Consider the following 12,771-nt stretch of genomic DNA (forward strand, 5'->3'; position numbering starts at 1 on the left):
CTCAAAACTTGATTATAGATGGCAGAGAGTTGGTGTCGTAAACCCCCGCCTCTGTTCAAAGATGGTCGCTCACAGTGGACATAGATGGCTTCTTTCACTCCTCTTTCAAACCATCTGTCCTCTCTGCCCAAAATGTGAACATTGGCATCCTCGAAAGAGTGTCCTTTATCCTTAAGATGCAGATGGACTGCTGAGTCTTGTCCTGTGGAGGTGGCTCTTCTGTGTTGTGTCATGCGCTTGTGAAGTGGCTGTTTGGTCTCTCCAATGTAGAGGTCTGGGCATTCCTCGCTGCACTGTACAGCATACACCACATTGTTAAGTTTGTGTTTTGGCGTTTTGTCTTTTGGGTGAACCAGTTTTTGTCTGAGCGTGTTGCTGGGTCTGAAATGCACTGGGATGTCGTGCTTGGAGAAAACTCTCCCGAGTTTCTCTGATACACCGGCTACATAGGGGATGACAATGTTGTTGCGTCTGTCCTTCTTATCCTCCCTCGCTGGTGTCTGGTCTTCTTTTCTGTGCCTCTTTGCTGACTTTAAGAACGCCCATTTAGGATAGCCGCACGTTTTGAGTGCTTCCTTTACATGTGTGTGTTCCTTCTTTTTCCCTTCAAGCTTAGAGGGAACATGTTCTGCCCGGTGGTGTAGGGTCCTAATTACTCCAAGTTTGTGTTCCAGAGGGTGATGGGAGTCAAAGAGGAGGTACTGGTCCGTGTGTGTGGGCTTCCGGTAAACGTGCGGCTATCCTAAATGGGCGTTCTTAAAGTCAGCAAAGAGGCACAGAAAAGAAGACCAGACACCAGCGAGGGAGGATAAGAAGGACAGACGCAACAACATTGTCATCCCCTATGTAGCCGGTGTATTAGAAAAACTCAGGAGAGTTTTCTCCAAGCATGACATCCCAGTGCATTTCAGACCCAGCAACACGCTCAGACAAAAACTGGTTCACCCGAAAGACAAAACGCCAAAACACAAACTTAACAATGTGGTGTATGCTGTACAGTGCAGCGAGGAATGCTCAGACCTCTACATTGGAGAGACCAAACAGCCACTTCACAAGCGCATGGCACAACACAGAAGAGCCACCTCCACAGGACAAGACTCAGCAGTCCATCTGCATCTTAAGGATAAAGGACACTCTTTCGAGGATGCCAATGTTCACATTTTGGACAGAGAGGACAGATGGTTTGAAAGAGGAGTGAAAGAAGCCATCTATGTCCACTGTGAGCGACCATCTTTGAACAGAGGCGGGGGTTTACGACACCAACTCTCTGCCATCTATAATCCAGTTTTGAGATCCCTTCCCAGACGCCTTAACGCCCACTCACATCCTGGGCCATCTGACCTCAGGAATTCGCATGATAAGGTGGGCCCAGGTTTCACAATGAACTCACCCAAAACTCTGGCTGATTGGAACCCACACCCAGTTTCACACCTTGGCTCAGGCGATTAGAGGATCATCAGGGGGTCCTTTTGTCCCTCTGTGGGGGGTTACTCCCACTAGGTTTATATCTGGGACTCTCCACCATTTGACCTTAGAACTGAAGAAGCTTCTCGGATGAGAGGTGAAACGTTTTCAAGAAACTTAAAGAAGTCCAGACGCTTTTCTTTGCAAGCTCCTTTGACTCATTTGCCCAATAATTCTGCACTCCCTGTATAACTGTTCAGGAAGAGTTCAACCAATATCGGATTTTCACTACCGGTATCTGAAATATCAGCCGATATAAATACACTGATTTCCTTAAAATGTGTTATTTGTACTAATTTATGAGTCTGCTCTGATCAGCTGGATGTGATCTAAGTGATCTTATTCAGTGTATAATGCAAACAAATAAACAAAACAATATGCCTCATCACCTACAACAACCCAGAGATTACTCACACAGGCATTTGGGTAGGGAGCGGTCCCAGGTGCCATCTCCCTGACAGGAGATCGAGCTGGTGCCCAGCAGGTAGTAGCCTGGACTACAGCGATATGACACAGTGGTTTGGAAGCTGTAGCGATGCGGCCCGCTGGACAGTACCTGCCTAATGCTGTTCTCCACATGTCCTGGCTCTGTGCAGTTAACAACTGAAAGAAAGGAACACAGAGGGGAGCGAGGGAGTTAGCGAGACTGCAAAAAACAACACATTAAGCAATAAGCATTTACATTTTCCTTTTTACAGTTAATAGCAAGAAAGATGAAAGAAGACTCTCATACTGGTAATAGACCACATGTCCTGATATTGATATGACTGTCTCCCACATAGAGACTCAGTTTTAGAAGCATAGTTTTTTTGGTTTATTTTTCTTCATGCCAACTCTGTCCATTACTTTCCCCATCGACTCCTTCCGCCCATCCATCTATCCACCCCAATCCAAATGAAGTAGGAGGCAGACTCCGGAAATAAACATTTGCTTCATTAGAGGCAGTCTCCTGCCGGCCGTCGTGGTGCAGAGATGGTGATGGATGGAAAGCTCACAGGAGAAGAGGCACCATGTCAGTTTAACACCAGATGGAGAGAGTTAGGGAAGGGGAGAATGAGGGATGAGTGAGGGACAGCACGGGAGAGGGTGGAGGGCTGTGCTGTACAAAGTTAGTGAGAAATAGGCCCTGATTGTGGCGAATATACTAAAAGTCGTAACAGAATGTGAGCTGAAGAATGTTACCAAAGCAAGCAAACTGAAATCTGATATTACCTCGACAAAGTCAGCACACATTGGGGAGCAGCTGCTTTCTAGTCTATACCGTTAACCGCCACTAAATGTGTACTACGGAGCCAAAGTTCTAATGGCCTCTACAACGCTGTCTGGGAGTGCCCACGCAGCCATTATGCCCCAGTTGGCCTTGCCAGTCTCGCCCCCATGAGTATGCCTTAGCTACAGCCAAAATGAACCTATTGTATGCTAATGTGCCTAAAAGCTTGCTCATTCTCCTGCTCCCAAGCTGGCCAGCACAGCTAAATCATCCCCCAAATACCTATTATAATGTATTCCTTCCATCGGAGCGCTGACCTGTGGTGCCATCATTTACAACTTACCGCATAATAACACTACAAAGCGCATTTGAAGCAGTGGAGCTGCTTCAGCGCGAGGCTTTCCAAGCTCGGAATTCAGTTTTTGAAAAAATGTACTCAGGCAACACACACACACAGACACACACAGACACACAGAGACACTCCAAAGCGATCCAACACTCATCTAAAATGACTGACCTCCTGGTAAATTCTTGTGTGTGGAGAGAGGGGAAGTAAAAGGATGAAAGGAAAAGACGACTAAAATGGGAGAGGGGAAGAAGGGATGAGGTAATTCATCTCTGTTCAACTCAGAAGCGGGGACCCTGGTTACCCTCTCCTCCTCTTGGCCTTCTGTCAAGTAACAGCCCTGTAAGTGGTATGTCAAAGGGTCTTTTTTTCTATCCTGCGTCTCTTCGCTTTTATCACCGAAAGACAAACACGCACGAGTCTTCCAAGAAAGGCAAGTATAGCTGCAACTAAAATTGGTGATTAAAGAGGGGCAGAAGACTGGCTGCACTGACGGTGCTCTCGTGTTCCCTGCATTATTGATGGCACCTACGAACTCTTATAGTTAAAATCTAGACCATGGAAATCATTAGCTTTGTCTGACTGACTCCCGCCCTTACCCCTTTTTTCTGCCTTCTGCGTCTATTTCTCTCTATGTTTTCATCTAAGAGAAAAGCTAAAGGTTTAGTTAGAACTGAGGTGTTATTACTGCACAGTTTTCCACTCAGGGAGGAAGTACATGCCAGACAGGAGAGCACACTTCACTAAATACGCCTCGATTGCTATAATTACGGTGATAAATCTGATTGACAACGAGACCTCTAAGCTACTTATGTCTCCACATCAACAGTGGGGATAATGGCCGTCGAACGCACGCATCCTCCACCAACACAGCATTCACATAAAAAAAAGCCCCCTCAGAGTCAGCATCTGCATCGAAACAAGGCCAATGCTAATATGATGTCACTGCTAGAGCGAAGAGATTTAAAGCGTATGTCTGGGAGAAAATCTCGCCTGCTTATGCATGCAGCAGCCAAATGTGCTTCTCCCCTTTTTTATTAACCAAAGAAGCATTCCTGTGAGACTTGTAACCTCCCCATCCCATCAGAAGTGTCGGGAAAAAAAAGAGGCCACATTCTTTTTCTCCTCATTTAAAACAAACTCATGAGTCCATCAGTCTCCGGTTCTGTCACTGTCTTGTCACATTTAGGGCCCGACCTTGCGAGCGGCCCGTTTCTGCGCCTGTCACACAGCCTCAGTTACGGACTTAGAGACAGACACGAGTGCCTGAGATGCGCCGCTTGTCACGAAAACACTGTCAAATTAAAAGTCCTTGCCTCGCTCATTCAAAGCAAAGCAGGGTACTTCTTATTCAGAGCTAAAGCCAGGACGCCGGTCTCCAAAGGCGGCTGCCTTTCATACAAGCTCAAGGATTCTGCGATTGTTTCTTGGCTCTCTCTGCATGGTTATTAACTGACTTTGTCTCTCTGACAGACAGGTGAGCCTAAGGGTGTAACAGAGGCAGCTAGGCTAAGAGGAAATAATACGACATGTAAATATTACCCAGAACCTCCACGGACCATATGGTTGAAACTGCGGTAATTAAATGATCGGGTCTTCTCTTTGAGTTTCATTTCATTTTCCTCTAATACGTGTCAGTTAAACTCTTCCTCTCCCCAGATGCTGCTGTGCTTCGCCTGCGCTCTCATTGTGATTGGGGGAGAGTAAAAAATACCTGCACCTCCATAAGCAAGGGTGTAGATACAAACTCACTTTTTGCATCAGGTACCAACGCTAGCGTGGTTTTGAATACCTCAACAAGACTTGTGCCTAATGCTGGACTATTGTAACTCATTATCATCTCAGGCTTTGATCCATCTGATCCAGACTGGTGCAACAAGAGTACTGACAGGGATGACAAAGAGGGCGCATATTCCTCCCACATTAGCTTCTCTTCATTGGCTTCTTATTAATCTAGTATTGAATTTAAAATCCTGCTCCTCACATACAAGGTCTTGAATAATCAGGTCCCATCTTATCTTAAAGACCTCATAGTGCTGTATCACCCCAACAGAGCACTTTGCTCTCAGAGTGCAGGCTTACTTGTGGTTCCCAGGGTATTTAAAAATAGAAAGGGAAGCAGAGCCTTCAGCTTAGAGCCCCTCTTCTGTGGAACCAGCTCCCAGTTTGAATTCATGACAAACACTGCTTTTAAGGTTAGGCTTAAACTTTCCTTTCTGATAAAGCTTCAAGTCAACAACTGCTCCTAATGCACTGTCATTATTATTATTGTATTCATATTATTAAAAATCTGGAATTTGCATTAGATTTTTATTTTGGAATCAAAAGCTATGGTTTTTTTTTTTGCATTTATGTATTTTTAACTGTCGTCTCTTTCCACAACTTTCCACAACGCATCTGGTCATTGCGTTTTCAGTGGGAGAAACTTTTCAGCTGGAACTTCTTCAGTCTCAGCTGACTGCAGGTTTCTACAACCTTATAAACAGTACATTAGCACAGTGACTGAAACTAGGATCACTAGCGAACAATGGGCTGTGAGGTCATCATTTCTTTTTATATTAAAAATGGATACATATATTTTGAAATGATGGAGTTGTCGTGGATAAACTGTCACACTAGTTTGTCTACACACGGCTAGTTAACCAACTTTGTTTCCTTTGCTTTTAATGAAATAATGAACATCACACTGGTCACAGGATCTGGTAAAAGATGACATCCCGCACATATATTTTTTTTATCTTCACATGTATTCTTGGAATTTCAGCAATAAGGTACTGAGCATTGATTTGGCACTCACTTTTACACCTGGGTAGGATGTTGCTCCACTGCCCGTTGGCCTGGCAAGTCGATTTTACAGCCCCTTGTAGAACGTATCCAGTATTGCAGATGAAACGCACGACATCGTTTAGGTTAAACTGGGTTCCTTGGGTCATACCAAAGGTAGGGTTGCCAGGGTGGCCACAGGTGATGGCTGAGAGAGTCAAGGGAGAAAGAAAGTCATGTCTACACACTTGCTGAGCAGTTGAGTGAATGAATGGGCTTAACACCACCACCTTAGTAAGGCCTGTATTACAAAACAAAACAAAAGATACTAAAGCCACAGGCTCTACACCAGTGACATGTCTGCTTTTTCCTCTGCTTTTTCTAGCTGCTTGTCTTCTAACAATTTAGCTATTCAAGAGGACCTGGTACTTTTTTATAATCATAGCCTTAGTAGTATTTTAAATTCCCTGGCTCCACAAAAAACCAGAACTGTACTTTTTTCTCGCTCTGCACCCTGGTACACCCCTGAACTCCGGCTACTGAAAGCTAAAGGCCGACAGCTTGAACGCCATAAAGAATAGCATTAGAGCATCACAGAAGTTAGATGAATAGAGATGAGCAGGGAGAGAATCAGGTGGCCTGTTAAAAGAATTGAATAGTGAGAAAAGGGTCTTGGTAGAGTTCTTACTTGAGCAGACAATAGCAGAGTAGTAAGCAGATTTGGTTTGACTAATACATTCCTGGTAAAACAGAACGTGGTTATTAAACATATCCTTATGAATAGTAAGGCCAGTTTTCTTATAGAGGATAAAATTCATAAAATACACTTAGACCTGGACCCTAATGCTCAATGTAGCTTCTCTGTCCTAACTCCCCCCCCTTCTCACTTCCTCTCTGTTTTTCAACTTCCATCCTTAGCTGATATTGCTGATCTCATCCATAAATCAAAGCCTTCTACCTGCCAGCTCGATCCTATCCCCACTGTCCTCGTTAAAGCCTGCTTACTCCCTCTCCTTCCCCTCATATCTGCTATTATTCACTCTTCACTCACCACTGGAACTGTTCCTGCTTCCTTCAAAGTTGCTGCTATTACCCCAATCCTGAAAAAAACTGGTCTAGATCCCAACAACTTTAATAACTTTCGTCCTATCTCCAATCTACCATTTCTCTCAAAAATCCTTGAAAAAATAGTTGCTTCACAAGTCCATCTTCACCTAACTGATAATAACCTCTACGAACAGTTCCAGTCCGGCTTTCGTCCTTTACATAGCACTGAAACTGCTCTTATAAAAATAACAAACGACCTTCTTATAGCAGCTGATTCTGGTCTCCTCTCCATCCTTATTCTTCTTGATCTGAGTGCAGCTTTTGACACCATCTCTCATCCCATTCTCCTTAGCAGATTAGCTTCTATTGGTCTCTCTCACACTCCACTAGCCTGGTTTAAATCATATCTATCTGATCGCACTCAGTTCATTCAATTAAAATCCTTCACTTCTCAACTTTCTCCTTTATCCACTGGCGTGCCCCAGGGATCTGTCCTCGGGCCCCTTCTCTTCATCATCTACCTTCTTCCACTCGGATATATTTTTTGTAAATATAATATTCAGTTCCACTGCTACGCCGATGACACCCAGCTCTATCTCTCTACCAAACCTGACTCTACTCTTCCTCCACCCTCCCTTATCCTCTGTCTAGCTGAACTCAATTCTTGGTTCTCCTCCAACTTTCTTAAACTCAACAGCAATAAATCGGAACTTCTTCTGGTTGGCACCAAACGACTGCTATCCAGAATTAACAATTTCTCTCTCACCATCAATAACTCGCTGGTCCCTATCTCTCCTTCTGTGAAAAGCTTGGGTGTCATTCTCGATAGCACATTATCCTTTAACTCGCATATCAATAATATTACACGTGCAGCATATTTCCAACTCCGTAACATTAATCGCCTCCGCCCCTTCCTCACACCTTACGCCACTGCCATTCTCATCCATAATCTTGTTATCTCTAGAATTGACTACTGCAACTCATTATTATTTGGCCTCACACAAAAATCTATCAACAAGCTCCAACGTGTCCAGAACTCTGCTGCCCGTATTATTACTAGGACTTCTTCTACCCACCACATCTCCCCAATCCTGAAGCAACTTCACTGGCTCCCGGTCAAATTTCGCATCCATTTTAAAATAATTCTGTATACATTCAAGGCTATTCACTCTCTCTCCACCGTACCTCTCTGACTTATTACAGATGAAGCTCCCATCCCGCTGCCTCAGATCTTCATCTTCTCTTTCTCTCTCTGTTCCCTCTGCTCGTCTGATCACAATGGGAGGGAGGGCCTTTAGTTGCTCTGCCCCTCGACTTTGGAATTCCCTACCCCCGGACCTCAGAAATATTAGCTCATTCTCTCTTTTTAAGTCCACCCTTAAAACTCATTTGTTTAAAATTGCCTATTCTTAAATTTCTGTATGTTTTAACTTTTATCTTCTATTCTTATCATTGTGTATATTTCCAGTTTTTATCTGTTGTACAGTGTCCTTGGGTGCTTTGAAAGGCGCTATTTAAATAAAATGTATTATTATTATTATTATTATTTAACCGCTGGCATCTTGTAAAGTAATCTTCTTACAAAATTATTTGTATTAAAAGACAAATACCATGCATTCTTTTGGAATAATAATTTTGTCTTTGTAAGTAAAAGTGCAAAACATATATAGAAGCTTCTAAGTAAAAATGCTTGCAGCAATAAAATAACTGGTGATTAGTGCCAGCAGGCCCAAGTATAATCACTATGAACTGGCAGTCAGTTAGTGAGTTATGATCAGAACAAGACGACATGTGTGTCCATTTACTAAAAATCACTACGGCACTTTAAGCAGAGAGAGAAAGTCAGACACGCACTAGCTTACAACACACACAGCTTTACAAATAATAGGTGTTTGCTGTGGCACTTACGAACACAAACAGGAGTATGTCCTGACCAGTGGTGATCCTGTTCACAGACTCGCACTGACACTCCAATGAGCCGAAATCCTGGGTTACACTGGTACACAACGCTGCCTCGATAGTTATAATTCTCCCCAATGATCTGGCCATTCACTATTGGCTCTGGAGTACCACAATGGCCCGCTGAGGATGAGCAAGAGAAAAAAAAGAAAAAGTCCCACGTAAGTGTTGCTAATAATGCTTGAAGCAAAGTGCAGGACACATGGAAAGTAGTAAAACATTTTAGGGTGTTTAAGCTCTCACCCAGGCACTGGACCTGTGTTCCACTCCAAAGCCCGTTGGACATACACTCTCGCACCCGAGAGCCCACCAAGGTATAGCCCGTGTTGCATGAGAAAATAGCTGTAGCTCCATACACAGTAAGGGTTCCAATCTTGTGTCCGTTCGGTGGAGTCCCGAGGTCCCCGCAGGAGATGACTGAAATGGGGGGAAAAACACAAATGGGTATAGATTCCCATTGATTAGAAAACAGTTCTGTTTGGCTCCATTCTTTTTGTTTGGGTCAGATGAGCAAGATGTTAAAAGTCTTTAAAGTAAGAAAACTGTTTACACTCACTCTCGCAAACTGGGCGAGGATTTGGATAGTTCCATGTGCTGTTGGCTTGGCAGCGAATTACCCTTTGACCTCTGTAATAATATCCTGGGTCGCAAGTGAGCATCATGATAGCATCATATTGGTTTTGAGTCCCATAGATTAGCCTCCATCTCCCATGTTCCACTGCAGAGTGACCAATGTCGGGGCAGGTGACAGCTGGAAGATCAAAGATCAAACCATAATTCATTCAGATTAATTCTTTTTTTCTTGTTGGTGGTGGGTTTTTTGTAATGATTTGGTTTTTTTTCTACTTGTGACTGCAAACCACTACTATACTCACGAATACATCTAGGTGGGGCCTCTATGGGGCTCCACCTCCCAGACTCCTGACAGATCACTGAGGTGGTGATGGGCCCCGAGAGCCGAAATCCAGGGTTACATTGATAGGTGACTCTGGCTCCTAGAGAGAAGTCCTGGCCAGCAATGCTGCCATTAACAGGAGGAACTGGCATCCCACAGGACATGACTGGGAAAGAAATAAAGGGGGGGAAATGCAGCAGGTAGGTAAGATATCAAAAACTAAAATGCACAAACCATCTTTGTATGCAGGGTGCTTAGCTAACAACTGGCTTCCTGTACAAACACACTGTGAAAGCCTTCACCGATGTGCAGTAAACATTAGCTTGGGCCACCATCTGCACAATATAAACAGTCTAGTGTAGAGAGAACACATGCAATTCATGTGGAGATTACACCTGGTGCAGACTTGACCAGACACTGAATGGCTGGCACTGGCGGCTCTGAGTTTATGCTTCAGCTGATTTTGTTAGCAGGGCTGGTGGAAAGTAGAATGTGGAAATAGAGCTTTTAGATTTCATGCTTTTGTTATAGAATAAAGGCGAAAATCTGAACACGCACACAAACACATTTCACTGATATTGGAACTCGATGAATGTGACACAATAGCCTTGTGAAATCTAAAATGCTACTTAGTAATTTTTAAAATAGACATATATTACAACTCTGTGGTTTTATTTGTTTTGTTTTATTTATTTATTTTCTTTCAACAAGCAATTCAATCAAACATCTGTGTAGTTTTTGTTAAATATGGGGAGTTTCAAAGATCGATTAAACTGCTGGACGTTTTCAAAAAGTGACAAGCAAACAACAGGCTAAAACCCAGCAGATTAACACATAAAGCAATTGAACTGAAGATCTTCTAAAGCAACAATGAAGTGTGCATCCTCTAAAACCGTCTTAGGGCTGCAGGTGACATCATCAAACTCTAATCTCAGAGATTCAGAGAAACGTTTTTATCAAATCATGCTATCACAATGTCTTCTTGAATCCCAATTAGCTAAAGTGTGCTAAAACTTGAGCAATTCATTACTTTTGAGAAACAGTGCGAGAGTAGATGCTGAATCAGAAGGATAATGGTGAAAATAGTTTTATGAGCAAAATATCGAGGCCAATCAAAACTATCTGACCCCTTTACTGATTTTATTAAACATATTTGTTATTTACTCATCAGTTGCTGCTGCCGACCGCTCACCTTGGCAAAGCGGGACCGGTGCGTTCCACTGGTAGATCACCTGTGCAGTCCGCGTACAGGTGGCACTGCTTTGGCCAATAAGACGAAAGCCCTGGTCACAGCTGAAACGCAGGGTGCTGCCGAGTTTTGTGCCTGTCAGACTGTGCACTGTGCCATTTACTGGGCTGTTTGGAGGGCTGCAGTAGGCAGCTTTGACACAAAAAAAAGAAAGAAAGAAAGAAAAGATACAGGAAAAGATAAAATTGAGTTCAATGAGGACAACAAACAATCACGAGCCAATAAGATGCAGTTGTTAAAAAAAAGGTGACAGATTAATGTTCTTTCAATAGTCCCAGATCCCTTTTTCATCTTCTACCCCAGGTGACATAAAGGAGGATATGAATTTATACAAGTGTTAACCTGCAATTTCTTTCTGGCAAAACCCCCCAAAACTACTTGAGACAAGAAAAATTGATTAAAGAAAAATATTGTTCTGCAAAGCAAAGCTGGAGTTTGTCAGCTACCCCAGAGGAGATTCGTAAAAGTGACGGGTACAAAAAAGCAGGAACAAAGTGTATGTTGTTGTTTTCGGTTAAAATTGGTAGCGGCGATGATCATTCATCATGGCAAATGGTGCCGACGATGGAGTCCAGGTTTCCAAAGAACTGAAGGCTCCCAGGCCTAAACTGTATTTTTGCAGATTTCACAATAGCGTGGCACATCACTGCACATCAGCTGAAGATTGAGGGAGTTTAAGTAAAGAAACACAGATTGTCAAAACGGTTTTCAATTTATGCAACGGGATAACGGGACATAGGAAATGACGCTCGCTGTGGGAACTGCTGACTGCATTACATTTTTAGAAAAATGCTAATTTAAATTCAACTTGCTAACATGTGGGAATGGAAATGGCCTCTCTTTCAAGTTAGTGTGAATTTTTTAAAAACAGACAATCAGATGACTCTTCCCTGCTGTATAAAATCTTAAAGCCATGTCAAAGGTTAGGATGTTTTTGCCCATTTTTAAACTGTTGCTACCTTGAAACATTTTTTTTCCCAAGGCGAGAGGTAATTTGAGCCTTTTCAAGTGAGCTGACAGACCTTTTTGTGGCACAGAAGAGATGTTAGATAAAACACACTTTATGCAGAATTTGACACTGAGGTTCACTAAGAAAGATGTTAGATTTCTTAGGCGATGATACACGGCAGTTCAGTGCAGGCCTTGGGCTGTCAAAAGTAGTGTCTGAGCTTAATGTTGAAGAGCCAGACATCTCCACTCTCATCAGGAGGATGGCTTCTCATTAATGTTCTTCTTGATGACTACACAGATAAGAAAAAGAAGACATGCAAACCCAAATTAAATACCCTGCAAAGGTACTGTATATGTTCCTCTGCAAGGCCTTTTCCTGTCAGTCACTGTGACTGGCGGCTTCTGAGCCACCCTTGAGTTCAGTTCTTTACTTCTATCTGGGTCTAGCTCATTTGCCCGTGTTCATTTCTACTTGCCCTGTTATACAGTTTGTCTTTTTGCAATCAACCCTGCAGCTGCCGACAGAGTCGGGCTCACTGTAAGTTAATTGAATCCACGGAGAAGATGAATGGAGTGAAACAGTGAGGGAAGTCTTGGATGGAGAGTAAAAACAGGAAGTAATGGAATGGAATACCTTCCCCTTCAGAGAAAAGATGGATTGATGAGGAGCATAGCTGAACACAGTCCTATCTGTTTCTTCCTTCCCACTAAGATACCACAAAAGGTGATTCCATACAGACCGAGGCAACTCTTGGGTTCTCAAACAGACCTCAGTCTGTGGCTTAACCCGCTACAGCAAAATCCGTCAGTGCTTAGGAAGAAGATATTAAACGAGGCAAAAGAAAAATAGGGCAGAACATCCGGTTGGGGAGACAGAAAGCTCCGCT

The 12,771-nt window shown here is 43.3% G+C and overlaps 1 protein-coding gene across 1 annotated transcript in view; it reads right to left on the bottom strand.

Annotated features, from left to right (window-relative positions):
* The window catches only part of csmd2 (CUB and Sushi multiple domains 2), a 284,791-nt gene that overhangs the window by 24,151 nt on the left and 247,869 nt on the right, over positions 1-12,771 (bottom strand). The window contains exons 50-56 of the mRNA XM_085346642.1: positions 10,877-11,065; positions 9,665-9,850; positions 9,346-9,540; positions 9,033-9,206; positions 8,739-8,912; positions 5,818-5,991; positions 1,879-2,067 (exon numbers count right to left, since the gene is read on the bottom strand). Coding sequence (XP_085202768.1) covers positions 1,879-2,067; positions 5,818-5,991; positions 8,739-8,912; positions 9,033-9,206; positions 9,346-9,540; positions 9,665-9,850; positions 10,877-11,065 — 1,281 coding nt within the window. The remainder of the gene's footprint in view (positions 1-1,878; positions 2,068-5,817; positions 5,992-8,738; positions 8,913-9,032; positions 9,207-9,345; positions 9,541-9,664; positions 9,851-10,876; positions 11,066-12,771) is intronic.

The sequence above is a fragment of the Diplotaxodon limnothrissa genome, linkage group LG22, assembly GCF_057381915.1.
Source record: "Diplotaxodon limnothrissa isolate DT_005_m linkage group LG22, D_limnothrissa_male_GT1.1, whole genome shotgun sequence".
NCBI classification, from domain to species: Eukaryota; Metazoa; Chordata; class Actinopteri; order Cichliformes; family Cichlidae; genus Diplotaxodon; species Diplotaxodon limnothrissa.